Source organism: Grampus griseus (genome assembly GCF_964374135.1).
Source record: "Grampus griseus genome assembly, chromosome: 2".
Taxonomy (NCBI): domain Eukaryota; kingdom Metazoa; phylum Chordata; class Mammalia; order Artiodactyla; family Delphinidae; genus Grampus; species Grampus griseus.
This window is the reverse complement of record NC_139018.1, coordinates 146236579-146260157: the sequence shown is the minus strand read 5'-3', so window position 1 is coordinate 146260157 and position 23579 is coordinate 146236579. Positions and strand designations below refer to the sequence as shown.

At 37.8% G+C, this 23579-nt stretch overlaps 1 protein-coding gene across 5 annotated transcripts in view; it reads left to right on the top strand.

Moving 5' to 3' along the window:
• TJP1 (tight junction protein 1) overlaps positions 1–23579 on the top strand; it is a gene marked incomplete at its 5' end in the record, with an annotated part of 256975 nt that overhangs the window by 149447 nt on the left and 83949 nt on the right. For all 5 annotated transcript variants that reach the window (XM_082647761.1, XM_082647760.1, XM_082647764.1 and 2 more), the window contains one exon: positions 16218–16274. In XM_082647761.1, coding sequence (XP_082503887.1) covers positions 16218–16274 — 57 coding nt within the window. The remainder of the gene's footprint in view (positions 1–16217; positions 16275–23579) is intronic.

Genomic DNA, 23579 nt, shown 5'->3' with positions numbered 1-23579 from the left:
CCTGCCTGTTGGTAGGCCAGACCCTGCACAGAGAGAGGTCAAGCAATATAAGAACTGAAAAGTTTTATCATTGAATAACCCTAAATCTTTGTTACTTTATTACGTGAGTTTAGGCTCTGGAATCTGCATCTTGAGTCTACCAGTTAATACTGTGTTGTCATCTGTACAGCTCAGATGATCACAGTACACTCAGGGACCCGTCTCAGGGTGGTTGTACACTCAGCACAGTGCCCAGAACAGGGTGAGCTGTTATGTTGGCTGTATCTTTTAATAAAAACATTTTAAGTGAAGCCCACCTTAATATCAGGGAAGAGGTGTATAGGAATTATGGTATTTCTGTGAATGTGCACTCTTAAAACATTTACTTACTTTACATATTTAGGTATGTATGTATGTATTTGATACTGGACAAAGGGTTAGTTGAGTCCCAGACCAGCAAGATGTGTTGTGGTGTCAGAGAAAGTCCTTGAGCTCCCGAGATACTTTTGAAAATTTTATTACGGTAGTATTAAGTAAGAGAGGCACTCTTTTGTCTGACGAATTAGGGAATAGAGACTAAAGACTACTCCTACTCCAGTGTACCTGGTTCAGTTGGGCTACATATCTGGTAGGGTGAATGACCTGACCGATTAGCAGATTCTGTTCAGTTCTTAACTCCTGAGCACCTCATATCTTTCCACTCGTTCCATGGGTACTTTCTACCATTTACATCCCCCCTCCCTCCAAAACAGATATATACACACATACACACATTCTGTTCTTCTCTTTGTACTCCTGTAATAGCCTCCTAAGTAGTATCATACCCCTTCTTGTCCCTTACAGTCTGTCTTTTTGAAACGATCGTCTCAAAATTCAAGTTTGATTAGTACCCCCTCTTTCCCTGTGCCCCAGTACACATGCTCATTCTAAAACTCCTAGGCTTCTTAATTGACTTCAGAAGTAAAAGACCAAAATCCATAATATGATCAGTAAACTGCTACAGGATTATTTGACCCCTACCTACTGCTCTAGCCTCACCTTGCATCTTTTCCCCCCTCTTGGTCTCTGTTCTCAACCTGTGCTGTCCTCATTTTAGTTCCTAGCGGGTACTGAACTTCCTGCCAGGTTTGTCTTTGAGTTCCTCTCACGGCACTCATTCTTTTCTTTGTAGTATTTATTTAAGCCTGTGGTAATATATTCAGTTGTGACATTTTTTGATCATCCATTTCTGTCATTAGACTGTAAGCTCCATGAGAACAAAGGTCATCTTGGTGTGTCCTGTCATCGCAGAGCTTAACAGAGTGTCTAGCTTATAATAAACTCAAGTATTGTTTGAATTAACGTGGAAAGTGCTTTCCTACGCCAGGGCTCTTGCACATGCTGTTTTCTCTACCTGGAAAGCTTCCCCACTTCTGTCCCTCATTCACCCAGCATCTGTGCCAATTTTTTTTTTTTTGACAAGCGCTTATCAACTTATTAAAAGTTGATTTCAGCATTTGCAGTGGTGACTTCAGCCCTGACTCCTGGCTCAGTGTTGATGGAGGTAATCTGCTTAACCATCTCAGGACTGTGCAAGTCAGTGAGTCGCTGTGGAGCCTCTTCTGAAAACCATCCCAAGTCTTAGAACCTTCACCACCAGGAATTTTCCTTGTAGCTATTCTCAGAGTCTTGGTATATACATCTGAACTGGTCCTTTCACTTTGAGATGCTTTTCCTTTGTGCCTCTGGTCAAGTCAGTGTTGAGGCTGGTGAAGATGATTGTAATTCCCTGAACTGCCAAGTCTGGTCCCACAGGTCCTTCCCACAGGTCCTTCCCGCATTTTGCTGCGGCTGCAACCGGGCTTCCTGCCCGCCTTGTTCCCCAGCCAGAGCAGGCAGAGCTCTGAGGACCTGTCTTCCTCAGATAGCCATGTCCCAATACTAAACCTCGAGAACCTTGTCTTGAGCCCAGAAGACAGTTCAGAACTCTGCTTTAAGCTCCCTGTGCTTTACCTGTATTTCACTGTACAACAACTTGTACTTATTTGTCTGCTGCTTATTTGATTAAAATCTGACGTCCCTCCTGGACCAGAGGCACTGTTTTCACTCTGTTGCTCACTTACTGGTAATAGACCAGGTTACATTCAGCCAAGAAACTCCCAGAAGGTCCTAGTGCATCTCCAGGACCTGCTGCACTTATCTTTCCTGGAAGGGGAGGCAGCTGCTGAGGAACCAGCCCATGGAAACTTTGCATAATGGCCTGGCATCTTGGTCGTAGGATTCTTAGTTTGGGTCTTTTCTAGATTCAATAATTAACTTGTAGTCCCCTCAATTGCCTTCCTTTTTTTTAAGTGGAAAAAGTTCGAGCCCATACAGAAGTATACGAGGCGTGTAATGAATCCCCATGCTAGCCTCACAGCTCCAGTTGTCAGTTTACGGCCAGTCTTGTTCCATCTATACTTCTACCCATTGTATTCTTTCTCTCCCGTTATTCTGAAGCAAACACCAGACATGTCTTTTCATCTAATATTTGAGTATATATCTCTAAAAGATAAGAACTCTTTTAAAAAAAAAACTATATTACTATTATCACACTTTAAAAACAAATTGTAAATTAAAAAATCCACCATTTAGTCAATGGAGTTTCTAATTATCTTAAGTATCAACTTCTGTTTTCAATATATTTAAGAAAAAACAGGATCCAAATAAAGTCCTCCCATTGTGATTGTTTGGTGTGTCTCCTAAGTCTTTTTTTTTTTTTAAGATTTTTTTTTTTTTTTTTTTTTGCGCTACGCGGGCCTCTCACTGTTGTGGCCTCTCCCGTTGTGGAGCACAGGCTCTGGACGCGCAGGCTCAGCGGCCATGGCTCACGGGCCCAGCCGCTCCGCGGCACGTGGGATCCTCCCGGACCAGGGCACGAACCCGTGTCCCCTGCATCAGCAGGCGGACTCTCAACCACTGCACCACCAGGGAAGCCCATCCTAAGTCTTTTAGACTGTGGGATTCTCCCATCTGGCTCTGGCCCTGGCCCTGGCCTCCCCACCCACGGTGCAGTTTTATTGGTGAAGAACAGAATTGTTTGTCCTATGCAATTTCTTGGTCTGGATTTTCCCTGTCATAGTTACAATGTTTCTTGCTCTCTGTACTTCCTGAAAATTGGTGATTAGAGCCAGTGCAGTTCTGTCTAATAGAAATATCATATGAGCCACATACATGATTTAAATTTTGTTAACCACATCAAAAAGTTTAACAGGTGAAAATAATTTTAATATTTTATTTGTGCATATATCCAATATATTATCATTTTAACTCTGACAGCCCTTCCGGGTTTCTCAGTCTTCTCCTGTCTTTTATGACTTGGACACTTTCAGTGAACGCCGGTCAGTTATTTTTTAGAATGTTTCCATTTGGGTTTGTCTGATGTTGTCTCATGATTGGATTGAGGTTATGCATCAGATTAGGAAAGGGTATGTGATATTTATGTTTTATTACTGGTGTGATAACCTTGAACATTTGGTGAGGTACTTACTGTTTTTCCCTTTGTAATTGATAAATATCTTGGGCAAGATACTTTGAGATTGTTTCTCTTCAAACTTTTGCCCACTGGTTATGCTCTTTGATCTTGCCTGCAGCAGTTATTACGATGTTTTTTCCCTAAAATAGTGATCTTGTATTTCTCTCATTTCTTCCACATTCCTTTGTAAGGAAGAGCTGCCTCTTCTTCCTCATGTATCTAGTTATCTGTATGTGTATGTTTTAAACCATGGGTTTATATGGACGCCATGATTCCTATCCAGCACTCTTCATTCTAGCCTTCACTCTTTCTTGTAACTTCTTTCTCTGACAGTGAGAAATCAGCTCATTGTCTACAGTATATTCAGTTATTTGTTTAATCCTCATGTACCTGTCCAGTAGTTAGCAGATTGTTAACCCATCCTGTCCTTCTGAGAAACAGATTGACTTAACTCGAGTACAGTGTTTGTGTACAGTTCTTTGTGTCTTTAACATTACAGTATCCAGTCAGAATAGTGTTTTCCACAGTTACTTAGCTGAGTGTTTTTCTACCCATCCTCTTTGCTTGTGGTATTCATTTGTAATAGATAGGTTTATCTGCTACTGTTTGTATTCCATTTTGGTTCCCACCACCTCATCCTGGTTAATTTTAATTATTTATTTGTTATTTTGGGGTATGTGATACGTTACTGTAGTTCAGTGTTGCAAAGAAATATCATTCCTTCCTCAGTCCTACCACCCTCTCCCTTCCACCCCTTTCCTACTTAATCTGTAAGCAATTTCTTTAGTTTCTGGTTTATCATTTCTATATTTCTTTTGCACAAATGAGCAGATACATGTATATAATCTTATATTCCCTTCTTTCCTTCATGAAGGATGGAATACTATTGATATGTGTGCACTTTGCTTTATTCTTTTAAAGGTCTGTCTTTGAAATTGCTCCATGTCGGTTCATAGAGAGCTTCCATTTTTCATGACTGCATAGTACTCCGCTCTGTGATGTGCTGTAATTTATTCATCCGTTCTCCCAAGTTTGGTCATACAGGTTGTTCCCAGTATTGTAGTTACAACATTGCTACCATGAATACCTGGTACATATGTATAGTCGCATTTTTGGAGGTTTATCTTCAGGACAGATTTCCTAAGAGTGGGATCTCTGGGTCAGAAGGTTAGGTACACATTCAGTTTTGTTAGGTATTGCCAGATTTACTTTTTTTTTGCGGTACACGGGCCTCTCACTGTTGTGGCCTCTCCCGTTGCGGAGCACAGGCTCCGGACGTGCAGGCTCAGCAGCCATGGCTCATGGGCCCAGCCACTCCGCGGCATGTGGGATCTTCCTGGACTGGGGCACGAACCTGTGTCCCCTGCATCGGCAGGCGGACTCTCAACCACTGCACCACCAGGGAAGCCCCAGTATTGCCAGATATACCTCCAGAAAGGCAGGATGAATTTGCATTTCCCCTGGAAATATTTGTGAGTGAATATAGCCTCACAGTCTTGCCCTCAGACTGCTTTGGCAGGTGAGAAATGGCATCTTGGTGTTATATTAATTTGCATTTCTCTAATTATGACTGAGTTTGAACATTTTTTCAAATCTTAATATCCTTTTTGTGATGTATTTTTTTCCCCATTTTTCTGCTGAATTTTTTCTGCAGTTTTTGATTTCTTTATGTTTTAGAGATACTGGCTCTCATGGTGTATCTTGCACTTTTCTTAAGACTTTGTTTATGGTGTTTTGTATTTGTGTTTCTTTTTTTGGTCAAGCAGACATTTAAAATTTTTTACATACTTTGTTTCCATTAGATTTTGAGTTATGCTTAGAAAGTCTTTCCCTACACCAGCATTAAAGAGGAATTCACCCAGGTTTTCTCTAGTACTCGTATGGTTTTGTTTTTTACATTTAGATTCCTAAATTCATTCGAGTTTATTCTTGTGTGTGGTGAGATATAGATCTAATATATGTTTTTTCCAAATGACAGCCCAGATGTTCTAGCCGCATTTATTAAAAAGTGCATCTTTACCTTAGTAATTTGAGATGTTACCTTTCTCATACACTGATTTTTCCAGTGATTTGAAGGTCTGTTTATGAATTTTCCCATTTTATTCCACTGGTCTATTTGCTCTTGCCCCAGTATCACATTTTTAATTGTAGATGCCTTATAGTATGTCTTAATTAAGAGGCCATACTTGATAGGGCTAGTTCCCCCCTAGTAGTTTTTCTTTTGCAGTGTTTTTTTCAGTTTTACCTGTTATTAAACTTAAAGGGAAACATATTCTTATGTCTGGCTTTTTTTGTTCAACACTGATCAGTGTTCATCCATATTGATTTGTGTAGTTAGAGTTTATTCATTTCATTGCTCTGTAATTTTCCATTGAGTGAATGTTGCATTGTTTTCACTTTTATGATTGGTGGACATCTAGATTGTTTTTGGTTTTTGGCTGTTAAGAATAGTGCTTTTGGGCTTCCCTGGTGGCGCAGTGGTTGAGAGTCCGTCTGCCGATGCAGGGAACACGGGTTCATGCCCCAGTCCGGGAAGATCCCACATGCTGCGGAGCGGCTGGGCCCGTGAGCCATGGCTGCTGAGGCTGTGCGTCCAGAGCCTGTGCTCCGCAACAGGAGAGGCCACAACAGTGAGAGGCCCGCGTACCGCAAAAAAAAAAAAAAAAAAAGAATAGTGCTTTTGTGAACATTCTTGTAAATATATGTTACATTTCTGTTGATTGATCATACAGTATGCTTATTTTACCCAGCTTTCCAAAGCAGTGATACCAATTTACACTCCTACTAGTGGTGAGGTTTTTTTTCTTTTTATTTATTTATTTATTTATTTATTTATTTATTTATTTATTTATTTATTTATTTATGGCCCTGTCGGATCTTCGTTGCTACGTGTGGGCTTTCTCTAGTTGCAGCGAGCGGGGGCTACTCTTTGTTTCGGTGCATGGGCTTCTCATTGAGGTGGCTTCTCACTGAGGTGGCTTCTCTTTGTTGCGGAGCACGGGCTATGGGTGTGCAGGCTTCAGTAGTTGTGGCACTTGGGCTCAGTAGTTGTGGCGCACGGGCTTAGTTGCTCCGTGGCATCTTCCCGAACCAGGGCTCCAACCCGTGTCCCCTACATTGGCAGGTGGATTCTTAACCACTGTGCCACCAGGGAAGTCCACTAGTGGTGCATTTTGATTAGAGTGTTCATTATTATTTTCTTTTAGCTTATTGTATGGTTGTGTAGTAGCCTTTACTTGTGTTTTTAATTTGTATTGCCCTGTTGAATAAGGAAGTTGTGCACTTTCCCACGTGTTTACTGTCCTCTTGCTTGAAGCGCTTCCTCAAGCCCTCAGCCCATCTTTTCTGTTAGGTGCTTTGTCTTTATTGATTTTCTGGCTGTGAATACTAGATTCGTTAGATAGATATTAGCAGGTTAACTTTAAAAGCCCAGATTTACATGAAAATAAGTGATACTGCTTCTTTGTTTGTATGGAAGAAGTTCTAAGTTTTAATAACCAAACAGCTTGCATTCAGACTGGTATATTTACTTCTTACCGAACCTTGATCTATCGCAACTTCCACCGTAATAGTGAAGTTTTCAGCCTCAAGGTGCCTGGTCTGGGAACCAGGGAGCTGCCTGGTGGAGTGTGCCCAAGTGGGGCTTAGCAGTTGAAACACAGCTTGTTACTTTACCTTAGACATTTTGTGATTTGTTTAAAATAGTTTTAGGGTTGAGGTGAAGTAAGGAGGCTGGTTTTAAAGAAATGTGGCCTGTCGAGTGTACAAATTTGCTGTTTTCCATTGAGTGCTTTGTTAGAGAAGTATCATGGTTTTTCATATATTTTATTATTTAGAAATTGAAAAGACTTCCTAAAACTTTTTAGTTTTTTTTCTTTTTTTTTGAAAATCAGATAGTGATTTAGTAAGGAGGAGGAATAACCAAAGAAACTCCAAAACCAGACGTGTTAACTACCCATTCAGGTTCCTTTAATAGGTTAATTATATTCTTCATTTTAGCAGCTAAAGAAAGAATGTTCTTGATTTTGATAAGAATTTGATGAATTTGCTCATATATGATAGTTCAGAATATGACTTAGATGTTCTACTGCCCAAGGCAAATGTGGTCAAGATGGCATTCTTTTGTACCTAGCAATTTTCAGCTCCTTATTAATCTTGTCATTACCATTCCTTTTTTGTTTTGCTCTGTGAATATTTATTTATTTTTATTTTAACTGTAGTGATTTACAAGATTGTGTTCCAAGTGTACAGCTTCAGATTCTTTTCTATTATAGGTTATTATAAGCTATTGAATATATAGTTCCCTGTACTATACAATAAATCCTTGTTGTTTATCTATTTTATATATAGTGGTATATATCTGTTAATCCCTGGATATATACCCAGGAATGGGATTGCAGGATCATATGGTAGCTCTATTTTTAGTTTTTTAAAGAACCTCCATACTGTTTTCCATAGTGGCTGCACCAATTTTCATTCCCACCAACAACGTACAGGAGTTCCTTTTCTCCACTCCCTCTCCAGCATTTATTATTTGTAGAATTTCTGATGATAGCCATTCGACAGGTTCGTGAGGTGATACCTCATTGTAGTTTCGATTTGCATTTCTCTAATAATTAGTGATGTTGAGCATCCTTTCGTGTGCCTCTTGGCTATCTGTATGTCCTCCTTGGAGAGAGATCTATTTAGGTCTTCTGCCCATTTTTTGATTGGGTTGTTTTTTTGATACTGAGGTTTATGAGCTGTCTGTGTATTTTAGAAATTAAACCCTTATCGGTTACATCATTTGCAAATACTTTCTCTTAGTCTGTAAGTTGTCTTTTTGTTTTGTGTTTGGAAAAACTTTTAAATTTTGAGTTAATGTTAGAGAAAAGTTGCAAAAATATTAGAGTTCTCTTATATCTTTCATTCCACTCCCCTTACGTTTTACATAACTGCAACTGTAGAACAGTTATCAAGGATAAGAAATGAACAATGATCCAATAATAAGTAAATTACCCACCACATTTGAATTTTGCTAGTTCTTCCTTTTTCTCTTCCAGGATTCCACTTTGCATTTAGTTGTTACTTCTTTTTGGTGTCTGACTCTGTAACAGATCCTCAGTTTTCCCATTGTCTTTTATAACTTTTTGAAGAGGATTGGTTATTTTTTAGAATGCCCTTCAACTTGGTTTGTCTGATGTTTTTTCATCATTGGAATGAGGTCGTGCATTTTTGGCAAGAATACTACAAAAACCATGTTGTTCATCATCTCAAGGGGTTCATGATATTGATCTGTCTTATTATTGGTAATGTTTACCTCGGTTAAGATGGTATTTCTCCACTGTAAAGTTACTGTGTTTCTGTAATTTATAAATATTTTGGAGGAGATAATTTGGGGCTGTGCTTAACTGTTAGTCCTCAAACATTCACCCACTAGTTTTATCATCTGTGGGTGGATCTTTATCTGGAACAGTTTCTGGAGTTTGGCTGATGGTAATTATGTTTTCCCATTTCCTTTCACATTTAATTGAAATTCCACTCTAATGAAGAGCTGTCCCTTTCCCATTTATTTGTTTGATTACATCAGTATGGACTCAAGGGTTATTATTCTGTGGGTTAAAGTCTAATATTATTTTGTTGCTCACATTATTCCAGCTTTGGCCTTTAGAAGCTCTTTCAAGCTGGTGTTCTCTTGACAAACCCCCATAATTTTTTGAGCAGTACCTTCATTTCTAGTGCCACATGATATTCCAGGTTCATGCTGCATTTTCCTGACCCAGCCCTGCAACCAACCCCTTCTCTGAGAAATTCTGGTTTGTTTTATTAAAGACTCGTATTTAGAAATTAAGATCTCCAAGCTAGCTGTGCTCATTGCAGTCTTTCTTTCTTCTAGGCTCTCAGCAGACAGAGCTAGGAATCCTGTAGGCATATGCATATCTACAAGACTCTTATTTCTGTATCTATCTGCATGTATATTGAAAACCATGGGTTTATACTGACCTCAGATTCCGATCTCACATCATAGAGTTCAGTTTAGCCTCCCTCCTTTTCTTATTTATAGTTTTTTTCTCCAGCAATAGAAACCCAGCTCTCATTATCTATTATTTCTTCACTTCTAGTATACGCATAAAACAGTTTAAATTTTTTACCCATTTCTCCCCTCACCCCTGGAGAAAGACTTTTGTATATATGGAGGATAATATATCATGGAACAATACTGCTACACAAAAAGATACACTCAGAAATATCACTTCCTCATCTATGCTACCCCATTTCCTTTCCCCTTTCTACCTGGAAAAAATTTGAAAGGTCTTTTATCCACTTTCAGCCATTAGAAAATGTCAACCTAAAAAGTTTTATTTTTGATAACTGGAAAGCACTAAGTTTTTGAGGGTATCTGTAACTGTCCCTGATGAGAATTTCTCAAGGTTTAATGGTAACTTATTTAAGCTGATATTCTTTTGTAACAGGGAAGAGCTAAATCGGACTCCACGTAGGATCTGTTTCTTGGACTTTAACCTTTGCTTTTTGTTGCCTTTGTTATTATAATCACACATAATGGCCTGCCTCAGGGAACTCTGCCCACCTGTCAGTTGGCTGCAAGAAAAAAGAAACTAACACATCCCCTCAATGGGGCTGGTCATTCCAGGAGATGTTTTGCAAGACTGATGGCCCTTTTACTTTACTTCCTCACTGCTTCTCCTTCTCTGATTCTATAAAAGAAACTGGCATCCAGACCCCGATAAGATGGTTTTTCAGAGACACTAGTCTGCCATCTTCTCGGTCTGCCGGCTTTCCGAATATTCCTTTGCCTCAATACCTCGTCTCCGATTCATTGGCCTGTCATGTGGCGAGCGGAGCGAGCTTGGACTTGGTAACACTTTCACTTTGATCTTAGGACATTGGCAAATACAGCAATTTATCTGTGAAGTTACTTAAGCAAATCTGTAGCTTTGATCAACCAAAAAAATTCTAGGCCCACCTGTGTCCTTCTTCCAGCTCTTAATATTTTCTAATCCTATCCATCTCATCATCTGTCTCCTGAATTGTCAGCCAAGTAGTGAACACACAGTAAAGTATTTGAAAATTTAACTGGTGATGAGAATAGTGGGATGTCAGATGCTCGATTTACTTACTTTCTGTTGAGGCTGTCATCCCACAATTGCTGCAGTGTTACTTTGATCATTATTTTTAGTTCTTATGCTTAGTGAGTTCTTATCCTGTTTGTGAGATTTGTTGAATTCCCTGAGTGTCTCCAAGACCACTCTTCATTTGACTTCAGATTTATCTTTTTTATTCTGTCTTGGACAGGACATCTCCATTTTGAGAGTTTACTTGACAGCCCTTCAGATCAATCCAAATGTATATTTTCCCCACCTTTTAGCACATACACTAGTCTCTTTCTTTGTACTTTATTTGCATAGCAGTGATCACATTTGAAATTAAATGCTTAACTGAAAGGTCAAAGAGGGGCAGGGGTCATTTGTTTTATTCACTAAAACTTAGGTTGTACTTCTTAAGTTCCTGGCTCAACCTTATCTCAGTAGGTAATCTTGCTTTATATTTTGGATGGAAAGCAAAAAAACAAAAAACAAAACACTTTGGAGGGCAGGAGAATTCAGAAACAATTCAGCATAACAACTTTGCATAGAGAAGAAAAACTCAGAGCCACCAGTGTTACCTCTGTGTTTGCTACTTGATATTCCTAGTGGAGGACCACAAGGCATCAGGAAGGAGCTCAGTGTGCTTTATTTAAGAGATAGTACTGAATAAACTATTTAAAGTATATAATTGATATGTAAGGGTCCAACAATTTAAAAAACATGAAAATTTTATTCTTTTATGGTATCTTCCATTTTTATATTTTGTTTTGGTGTATTCTCTGGACAATAAATGACATTTTTATATTAGTTCCTCACTGGCTGTGCCTTTTCAGGTTCCTTAGGTTCTTCCTTTTTTCCCCTTAGAATATTTGTGGTGCACAGGGTCATCTTAGTCCTTTGGTAATTGGATCTTTTCTCTTGGATTCAATACTACTTTGTTGATTACTCCTAGATCCTTATCTGTGCCAGATCTCCTATATCCACCTGCCTACTGCCTATATCTCTGCTTCAGTATTTCCACAGGCACCTTAAATTAAAGGTGACTAAAACTGAATTTGTAATCTCTTTTTCTGCTGGCTTTTTCACGCAGATGGTCAATTCAGAACCTGTAACAGCCATCTTTAGCTCCTCCCCCTCTTTATTTCCACTTTCTAACTGGTCTCCCTGCCTCAACTCCCTCTTCCACATCACAGCCATCAGAATGAGTCCTGACTATGGAATATGACAGCCTAAAGTTCCTTAGTGTCTTCCCATTGAGTTTACAGTCCTTAGCGTTAGATTTGTTACAAGGCCTGTTGGGATGTACTTCTGCAGCTTCTCTTTTTATTTTACCCTTTCCCTATTCCACAAATGGTACTGTTCAGCCACATCAAAGCCAGCTTTACGTGCAGCATCAGCAGCCTTGCTGATACCCTGTTTCTTCTCTGGAAACATCTTTCCCCATTTTCTTTCCTGGTCATCCTTCAAGCTTGAACTCAGATGTTTCTTTCTCGGGGACTCAGTCTCCCATCTTCTCAGCAAGCAGCGTCTTCTCCATCCCCCGTGGCACCTTGTATACACATTTATCTAGTGTTATAAGCCTCTCCTTGAGTCCTTAAGGAGGAAGAAGGACCTATTTTTGACCTCTACAGCACTTAGCATAAATGTCTGGATTGAATAAATGAATGGATTGTTTTTAAAATTACAGCCATAAGGATGGTAAATTTTAACTGGCTATATACTCAGTGAATATTGAGGAGTTAAGATTTTCCTTCATTTGGAGAACACTGGCTTTATTCCGTCTTGGATTTGGTCTTCTCCCAGTTACAGGTTCATCCCTTCTTGTCCGTTCTTGTGTTCTCCTGTCTTTTCCCCACTTGATGTGTAATCAGCCCTAAAGGACAGTGAAACTGCCTAGAATTAGGATCTTAAGTTTTGGCAGGAAGCCCTTCAGAGTTGGTGATCTGAGTAGTGTCTTTGCCAGCTGGAGCTTAGAACAAAGAAACCAAACAAACTCTTGGCACTCTCTGAAATGCAGCTTTTTGCTTTTTCAGAAATTGTGATTCTGGTCAGTTGACACTGACTTAGAAGTGTATGTAGAACTCAGAGTCCAGTGGCCACGATTACAGTTCCTCTGGATGCCTACAGTGCTTCACTAATTATTGAATTTGCAGCCTGTTTGGAATTGAAATTACAGTCTAATAGAATTTTGGAGCTGGACAGGACTTTTTACTTGAGATAATGTCATACCATTCCCTAAATGAGGAACACTAAGTTTACTTACCTAGTTAATGGCAGATTTGGGCTGTGATCTTGATATTTCTGGCTTAGTTCACTTTCTGTTTAACAGCATCTTTCATAGTTATAGGGAATGATAGTGCTGTAATCATTCTTAGAGGAGTGACACTTTTTTACTTGCGGTCTCCCCACAAGCCTAAATGTTTTGGGAATGAGACTATTCATTTACCAGAAAATCCTTCTGCCAGTTACGCATTCTGCTTTTTTTTACCAGTAAGAAAAATGACAAGTAAGCAATTTTACAATAAGGATGATGTTTCAAAAATTATTTGAGTAAGTAGTAGATGAACATAATAGAACATTACAAAAGGGCTCACAGTGAAAATGTAAGATTCCCTACCTCCCTGCCCCAATTTCTCTTTCTCCACCCCAGAGGCCACTTGTTTTTTTAGGTATTCTATCAAAGGAAATCCCCTTTCTCCTTTTTCTAAAGTATCAAAATTTTAGCATTAAAATCTAAAGTATCAAATTTCGAAAGTATCACATTTAGTAGTACTAAAAGTTTTTTATATCCATTTTAGCCTTCAGTTTCTGAGTGATTTAATAAGAATCTCCTCTCACCACCTCCCAACATTTTATGTTCACTTTCAAACATAGCAAAGTTGAAAGAATTACAGTGGGTACTTGAATCCCGTCAAGTAAGATTCTACTATTATATTTTACTGTATTTGTATTCTCAGTTCCTTCAGAACTCCTCATAAAGTCTGCCTAGTTATATAAACAGCCATGGATAGAATTTTGCTGCTTTTGCCACTGAAGGAAACCAAAGGCCTGAGAGTGGAGAGAGATGGAATGGTCCATGGTTTAAACTAGGAACACTTTTTTCTCTGTGTGTGTGTTTTAAGTGATTAGGATCATCAAGGCATAACAACTTATTTATATTATGGATTCAATTGCTTTAGAGCACAGGTTAAGAGCCTAACTGACCACCCTTTTTGATGTTTCGTTCTCTCGGCTTCTTTCTTGCACATTGGTCTCCCTTCTGATAAATCAAGCTAATAAGGCTGTGTTTGGCTTTAATAGAGAAGGGAGCTATTGTATTACCCATTTGGGGGAAGCCATTGAGTTGGTTGAGTTGTGTACTTTTCTGAAGAAACATTAATTTTGATTGGAATGCTGAGAACAATTGTTTTAGTATTTTTATTTTTCCCCTTATATAAACAAAATAATCTAAATTTCTCTTATTGTACTCCTAGAAGCTTGTACATTAAGACCTTATTCTATAAATCCCTTACTAACAGGATACTTTTTTATAATTAACAATAAAACATAAAAGAATCTTAAATATTACTTGATTTTTCCTAAAAGCAAAGTTAAAAATAGATATTTGAAGTTTCAAGTGGGATTTGATGAATGTGGCTTAAAATATTTTGGCAGTTTATTCTGACTGGGAATGGAGAAAGGAAAGCAAAAAAAAAAAAAAACCTAATGAAAAAATATTACCCATAATCCCTTCACTTTGAGGATGATTTGTGTTAACATTTTGTATATCCTTTTAGCCTTTCTTTTCATATTCACGTTTAAACAAAGGATAACAATATACAAGCCATTTCATAATCTGCTTTTCCTCCCTTCGCATTAAATGAATTTTCTCATTTTGATTCATATTCTTTTACTAAATGGTAAATTGTGTGGCCATTCAAACCATATGGAGGATGATAAATTTTCATTCCAAAGAATATGTTATGGAGGTCCTCTCTGGTTATCAGATCACTTTCAGTTTGCACTGATAGGAAAGGAATTAAAAGGGTAGTGAAGCAGTGCTGCTGGTTTAAGAAGTAGATCAAGGCAAGACAAGCTTAAAGCCATGCAAGCAGTTCTCATTTTTAATAAGTCAGCTAAGATTGGACAAACTGGCAATTGCAGATATTTTTATCCTGTATATTTTAGTAGGACTCTTGATGTTTAGCAGAATTACTCATATCATCACTGTGTCACATTGATGGAGGTATATTTTAAAATACATAAATGCTGGTCAATTTTTTTAAAAAACAAAACAGCTTTGTTTCCAGCAGAGGTCTCATTAAAAGGAGGTTTTGCTGCACTTGACTGAAAGATTGAAACAAAACGCTGGTTGACAGTTCTTATCTATGGGAGTGAACAGAGGGATCCTTTCTCTCCCTCTCTTATTCATCTGGCAGGAAAGTTAATCTAGTTGCTTTGTATTTAGGGAAGCAGGCTTTCTTTATAGGGATTCCTTTTCTAAAGTGGCATTAATGTTCGATTAAAGTTGCTGTGGGAAAGGAGAAATGGGTCCAGGGCCCCTTGGTGGACATGTTCTCATGATGGTAGTGACAGCAGTGCAGTAGAAAACAAACCTTATTTGTGGAATAGACATTGATAAGGCTGGGTGACAAGTGATGTCCTGGAAGCATCGTGCTCAGCATTCTCACTTCTACCTTACCTTGTGATACCTCTGAAAAAGACTTTAAACAAATTGTAGATATATATGTTCAGGAACCCCAATTACAGAAAATGGTAACATTAAAAGAGATTGAATTACTTTAAGCCTGCAAGAGCAATTAACCCAATTTATAAGAAATTTACTTTGAATTCTTTAGTGTCTATCTGTTAGATAGTGATTTATTTCTCTCTTCAGTAAAAAGTTCTTGACAGGAGAAGAACCTGAACTACACTGACATTTGAGCACCTCTATTGGAGCTTGCATCACTTTTATTTTAAGGCAGTTCTTTGGGGCAGGGAGTTTGGAATTGTTTATTTGTTTTTCCTTTTTGTTTCTTTTGTGTGTGGCATGGGCATGTGTGCATGATATGTATGTTAGAAAAGCCTTTTTTTTTTCTTCAGGGTTATAAACAAAGCTTGAAGATAATTCTGTAGTAAAATTGAAACTAGGTAGAGCAGTAATGTTTTAACTGATACTGAAGCAGCCATTGACCAAACCTATCAAATGGTCTTATCTGTTTTCCTGTGATACGTGTATTTATAATTACTGAGTTCAGAGGTATTTGACGTTTCCTTCCTTTGCACAACATTAAGGAATACTTTTAAATGTTTTATGTGTTGTTCGTTAGATATTTTAAAATACTATTCCAACTTCTGTTCATTTCTATCTGATGTTAAGTATAAAGTTGCAGAATTAGCTTGAACACTGATTTCAGCTGGCATGAAATGAATATAGAGTGGCATCTGTCCAAATTAAGTTAAAAACAAAGGAAGTTCCTGTGTGTAATTTCCTGTCTCTTACAACAAAAACAAAAGCAAGCAAAAAACCTTCAATAATTATTAAGCTCTTTTTAGAGTATCTAATATTGAAAGTATGAATTTTGTTTTTTTACTGTGCTAAATTGTTTGCTGGCTGTTCTCATTCACTTTATTAGACATTTTCTTAAAAGATAATTATTGTTTTTCTTTTTCTTTATCAGAACACAGCAATGGAGGAAACAGCTATATGGGAACAACACACGGTGACACTTCACAGGGTGAGTTCTGTTGAAGTAAATAATCTGTGTGTAGGTCAGGATACTGGCAGCTTTTGAAAACAATAGAGGAAAGCCAGATGTCAGGAAGCCAGAAGAAAGGGGAAGAACTTTTCTATATTCCTTTGTTTAAAATTAGAGTTGCAATAAATTCTTTATTAAGGTCAAAAGTGAACATGATTACTTTTTCATATATCCTTTTGGTTGTTATTTGTATATTGCTGTTTTTAATCATGACTTAAGAAATTAAGTGGTTTATTTTTAAAAATTTGATCAGATAAAAGTCACCGTATTTTCGTGTAAATTGTAAACTGTTTCAGCTTTTCTGAGTAATATGTATGTATTGTAGGCTTGGGGTTTAAAATTGAACAGGGTCATGCGAGTAATAAAATCTTAAAAGATACTCCTTGATTTGAAACATGCAGAGCCAAGCTCTTGCTTAAGCAATTGCAGATGGGCAGAGAGCAAATCGCAGTGAGCTGGGTAAGAGTGAGAGCTTTTTTGGACTTCCCTGGCGATCCAGTGGTTAAGACTCCGCGCTTCCAATGCAGGGGGGAGTGGGTTTGATCCCTGGTTGGGAAACTAAGATCCCGCATGCCACATGGCACTAGAAATAGATGGAAAATTCTGGAATAAGAATTAAATAAATAATAGCTTTAAAAAAAAAAAAAAGAGCTTTGTCTGAAATGAGACTGCCCTGAATTTGAATCCTACTGCTGCCTGCTTCCTTTTAGAAATGAGCAAGTGACCAAACGGCCTTTAAAGCATTGGTTTTCAGTGTTAAAAATGGGGCTTATGCCACCTCATGCTTGACATAAAGTAGTGCCTCCCATAAATCTCTCCTATCCTCCCTTTGAAGAGAGCTGAATCTACTGATTACCCTTCTCCTTAGAGAATGTACAGAAAGAGATTAGAGAATATTTAAATATTTTACACTTACTATTTCTACCAGCTATATCCATTACTAGGAAAATGGAAAGGGGGAAAATCATGTTCCTGAACCACCCTGCACCTGACTGTCTCGTGAATCTTTGAATCTACACATAATAGACAGTGGGTAAATTAATTATTAAAAAACAGTGATTTCAGATAAGACTTTTTTGTGTCTCCCTAAATGGTGAAAGAAATCATTAATAATACTAACCTTAACTTTTAATTTATAAAGCTAAGGTATGGCTTGAATTTATTTGAAATGTGCTGATAGCATATTTAAATCAGATTAAACATATGCCATCGTACCTTATAAATGTTTAATTGGCTGGTTTTTATAGAATAATTTGGTGTTTTACCACATTACATTTATTTTCTTAATACCTTTATTTATTGGTATAATTTACACACAGTAAGATTCATCCTTAGTGTACAGTTCTGAGTTTGACAAACGCATTTAGTCATGTAAGTCATATAACCACCACTACAGACAATATAGAACAATTCCATCGCCCTGAAATTTTCCCTTCTGCCATTTGTAGTCAACCCCGTCCGCTTACCCTGAGCACCGAGTAACCACTGATGTGTTTTCTGTTCCTATGTGCCTGCTTTTTCTCTCATGTAGGTGAACTCATACAATACATAGCCTTTTGAGACTGGTTTCTTACACTTAGCCTAATGCACTTGAGATTTCTCCGTGATGTACTTATATCAGTAGTTCTTATGGCTGAATAGTATTCCGTTGTATGAATGTAGAATAATTTGCTTATTCATTCTCCAGTCTTGGTACCCTGGGGTGGTTTCCAGTTTTTGGTGATTGTGAATAAATCTCTAGTGTACAGGTTTTTGAATGAACATAGCTTTTCATTTCTCTTGGGTAAATTCCTAGGAATGGAATTGTTCTTAGTTTGTAGTTCTCTAAAGACTAATGATTTTGAATATCTGTTTATGCGCTTATTTGTCATCCATTATTTTCTTTGGTAAAATGTGTCCAAATCTTTTACCCATTTTTAATTAGGTTTTTTGTTTTCTTATATTGACCTTAAAAATGGGTTTACTTGGGATCAACAAAGAATTGCAATTCAGAGTCTGCAGCTACTGCAAGACACAGTGCAAGACCCCAGCAAAAATAGAACTCTTTTATAGAGGGGAAAAGGAAGTTGGGAGGGCTGTAGTAAACAGAGTCCATTGGAGGAATTGAGAGTCCAGAGTGTAGTGGTTTTTCATTGGCTGAATTGTGACAGTCTGTCATTGGCTGAGTTCTTGGCAGGCAAGAAGAGGAAGTCTTTCTTCTTGCTAGGCTCTGCTAACAGCACAGTGCATGAGTGCTCCCTCTTCTGGCCTCCCAACTCTCTTTTTTTTTTCTTCACTTTTCTTTTTTTTTTGCAGTTCGCGGGCCTCACTTTTCTTTTTTTTGCGGTTGCGGAGCACAGGCTCCGGACGCGCAGGCTCAGGGGCCGTGGCTCACGGGCCCAGCCGCTCCACGGCATGTGGGATCCTCCCGGACTGGGACACGAACCTGCGTCCCCCACATCGGCAGGCGGACTCAACCACTGCGCCACCAGGGAAGCCCCCAACTCTATTTTAATTGAGGTTTCTGTTTATTAATTTTTATACTTACTGTTTTTTTAAACTGTGGTAAAATACACATAACAAAATTTGCCATCTGTCCAGTTCCTTTGTCCATTTTTAAATTGGGTTTTATCTGTTGAATTGTAGGAGTTTTTATATATTTTGGTCATTAACCCCTTATCAGATAATATGACTCATAAATGTTTTTTTTCCCATTCCATGGATTACCTTTGTACTCTGTTAATTGTGTCCCTTGTTGCACAGAAGTTGTTACTGGTTTTGAGTCTTGAATATCTTCTGGATACAAGTTCTTTAATAGGTATTGTTTTGCAAATATTTTTCCCAGTCTGTGGCTTGCCTTTTTCCTTCTCTTAACAGTGTCTTTTGCAGAGTATAAATTTCAAATTTTGATAAAGTCGTTTTTGCTTTTATTGATTTTGCTTTTGGTTTTGTATCTGAGAAGTCTGCCAAACCTAAGGTCCCAAATATCTTTCCTGTTGTTTTCTTCTGGAAGGTTTTGTTTTGTTTTTGTTTTGTTTTAATTAAAATTTGTATGTATTAAGATTTCTTTTTAGGGGATTTTTTTTTAATACGGATGTCCAATTTTTTGAACAACCATTTATGAAAAGGTTATCCTTTCTTCATTTAATTGCTTTCTCCCTTTGTCAAAAATCAGTGACCATATGTGTGTCGGCCTTTCCCTAGTCTCTTCTATTGATCGGTGTGTCTGTCCTTTGCCAGTTACTTCTGCCTTGATTATTGTAGCTTTATATTAAGTTGGAAATCAGGTAGTGTGAATCCTCCAAACTTACTATTATTATTTTTAATTATTTTGACTAGTTCCTTTGTCTCTGTATATAAACTTTAGAATAAGTTTGTCAAATTAAAAAAAATCTGCCAGGATTTTTCATTGGGATTGCATTGAATCTACAGATTAATTTGGGGAGAATTGACACTTTAACGGTATTGAGTATTCCAAACTGAATGTGATGTATCTCTTCATTACGGTTTTGTAGTTTTCGGCATACAGATTCTACACATGTTTTGTTAGATTTCTACTCAAGTATATTTTTTATGTTTCCTCATGCTATTGTAAACGGTATTTTTTTAAATTTCAGTTTTTGATTGTCTATTAATATGTAGAAATACAATTGATTTTTGTTTTTTTTTAAATAGTGAACTTTAAGTTTTCTAGGAACTCCTTTGGTAGATTCTTTGGCCTTTTTCTATGCAGTCATCTCATCTGTGAAAAGAGGCAGTTTTATTTCTTCGTTTTTGATCTATATGCTGTTCATTTCTTTTTTTTGCCTTATTGTACTTGCTAGGACTTCCAGGATGTTGTTGAATAGGGACAGTAAGCAGGCATCCTTGCCTTATTCCAAATTTTAAATGAAAGCATTCTTTCACTATTATGTATGATGTTAGCAGTAAGGTTTTTGTAGATGCCCTTTATGAGGTTAAGGAAGTTCCCTTGTATTTCTGTTTTGCTATTTACTAGGTTGAGGAAGTTCCCTTTTATACTTAACTTTGCTAAGAGGCTTTTTTTTTTTTTTTTTAATCATGAATAGATGTTGGATTTTGCCAGTGCTTTTTTGGTAAGTATTGATTGAGGTTATCATACGAGTTTTCTTTTTAGTCTGTTGGTATGGTCAGTTTCTTGCTTTTTGGATGTTGAAGAGCCTTTCATTCCCAAGATAAATTCTACCTAGTTGTGATGTATTATTCATTTTATATATTGCCGGATTGATTTGCTAATGTATTATGAAGATATTTGTTTCTGTGTTCATGAGGAATATTGGTTAGTACTTTTTCCTTGTGTTTTTATTGGTTTTGGAGTAAGGAAAGCTACCAGTCTCAAAACAAGCAGCTGGGAAGTATTCTTCCCTATTGTGTTCTGTGGTAGAGTTTGTGTACAACTGAAGGTATTTCTCCCTTAAATGTTTGGTAGAATTCACCAGTGTAGCCATCTGGTTCTGGAGTTTTCTTTGTGAGAAAGCTTTTAACTATAAATTTATTTTCTTTAATTTTATATAGGACTATTCAGGTTATGTATTTTTTCTTTGTTAGCTTTTGGAGATTTATTTGGTAACTTTGGTAGTTTGTATCTTTCAAAGTATTAGTTCCTTTTATCTAAGTTGTCAAATTTATAGACATAAAATTGTTCATGTCATTCTCTTATCTTAATATTTTAGGATCTGTAATGGTGGCCCATTTTCATTTATAATATTGGTAATTTGTGTCTTCTCTTATTTCTTGGTCAACCTGGCTAGAGGTTTAACAATTTTTTTCTTTTTTGCGGTACGTGGGCCTCTCAGTGTTGTGGCCTCTCCTGTTGCGGAGCACAGGCTCCGGACGCGCAGGCTCAGCGGCCATGGCTCACGGGCCTAGTCGCTCCGCGGCATGTGGGATCTTCCCGGACTGGGGCACGAACCCGTGTCCTCTGCATCGGCAGGCGGACTCTCAACCACTGTGCCACCAGGGAAGCCCGAGGTTTAACAATTTTATTGACCTTTTCAAAATACCAGCTTTTCTTTTCATTGATATTTTTTATTTTCTGCTTTGTATTTCACTGATTTCTGCTCTTATTTTAATGTTTCTTCTGCTTACATTGGGTTTAAGTTGCTCTTCTTTTTATGATTTCTTAAGGTAGAAGCTAGATCATTTGGGACCATAGGTGTAATTTGACCGTATCACATTACATTTGTTTTTTCCTAATACCTTCTTAGTTTTTAAATAAGGAAAATAAAATAAGACACTTAAATTAGCTAAAGTACGTTTCTGCTTTCTACAGTTTTGCCTGGTTTTGTCAGTTGTGGGGAAATGTTAGGTTATTTACTACAGAACTTAGGCAAAGTAGGAAAAGATTCTGAATGTTGAGAAAACAGAATCTGATTTTTTGAATGTGTTAAAAGTGTCACACCAACTCATCATGGTAGTTGTAATACTCAGGCAAGTCTGGAACTCCTGTCTAGAAAGAAGGTCAGTGTAAACTCCACTCTGTAGCTGGGCTTTTCTTGTGCTTCGGTTTTCTTTTGCCCTGAGGGAGGGGGGTACTAGCCCAGAAAAATGTCATCAAAAGATACATGGAGATAAGATGAGTATATAGTTCATAATTCTTTGGTTTTCAAACATGTTAACTATTGTGCTGGAAACACAGAGCTGTGTTGCCTCTGGGCCTCATCAGAGAGGGACTATGACAGAATGGAAGTCCTCAACAACCATCCCTCCAGGAATCGTTTTTGAAGGTTTTTAAAAATAGACCTGTCATTGTAAGCCCAGAAACTTATGCCAAAGCATAATTCAGTTGACTTCATTTTCCGAGGCTGCAGAACTATACTTTCAGGTATCTTTCCTTTGGTATTCTGAGTTGTTACAGAATAAAATTTAGACTGTCTAGAGCACTGTCAGCAAACTTTTGCTGTAAAGAACCAGATGATAAATAAATACTTCAGGCCTTGCGGGCCATAAATCTCTGTCACAACTTCTCAACTCTGTAGCTGTATTGCAGAAGCAGCTGTAGAGAGTAGGTTAACAAATGGGTGTGGCTATATTCCAGTAAAACTTTACTTACAACAATGGGCAGCTAGCTGGATTTAGCCTGCAGGCCATAGTTTGCTGACGGCTGATCTAGAGTAGTAGCTCTCAAGGTTTATTGTAAAGAGGAATCAACTGGATCATGCCCAACTACCAGAGATTCTGATTCATTTGGTCTGGGATGGGACCCGTAATATGTATGTTTAAAAATGCATGTTTGAAATGGAGGGCCATGTCCTCTGGCATCACATTTTTAAGAAACGCTGACAAAGGAATGAGAGAAAGTTATTCTCCTTGAGGTGAGCCAAATGAGCTTTTGGAATAGTAGTAAGTGACCGAGATAATTTGAGACTATATGCTTTTGGCAATAACCTGGAGTTACAGATACTGTGTCTTGCCAGATAAGGGCTTAGTGTACTTAGTTATGCCCAGTAAAACTTATTTTCACAGGAGGCCAATCTATTCAACAAAGTCTTAGGAGATCAAATAGCAGCATTGTCTAGTAGCAATATAATGCAAACCACAATGTAATTAAAATTTTCCTAGTCTTCACATTGAAAAACGTAAAATATGGGTGAATTTTATGATAGATCTCATTTAACTCAGTATATCCAAAATGTTGTCATTTTCAACATGTAATATTTAAAAATTGGTATACCATACTTTGCTTTTTTTCCCCATACTGAGTCTTAAAAAACTGATGTACATCTTGTAATTTCAGCACCTTTCAGGTAAGACAAGCCACATTTTAAGTGCTCAGTAGTTGTGTGTATAGTGGCTGTAGTATTGGCAAGTGCAGGTCTGCAGCTTGAGATGGTAGTTGCATCCAGAGGGTCTTGTGTTCCACCCCTCCCACCCATTACATACCCACAACTTTCTTTAGTTTCAGATGTTCTCCCTTAGAAAATGCACATATTTTTATAATTCTTTGAGAAATGAATACTCAGGAATGAGTTGGTCATCTCTATTTTTCTATTTTCTGAAAAAAATTACATGAAAGATTAAGTGAATATTTCTGTATTAAAGAATTAAAGGGTTGAGAGAAGTTAGAGGCTTGGCCAAGATGGCAGAGTAGGAAGACCCTGAGCTCACCTCTTTTCACGGGTACACCAAAATTAACAACTGTTTACGGAGCAATTATTGATGAGCAAGACTGGAGGCATAAAGATCTACAGCTAAAGATAGTAAGAAGGAACCACAGTGAGATGGGTAGGACGGGTGGAGTCATGGTCAAGACCCATACCCCCAGGTAGGTGACCCACAGATGGGAGG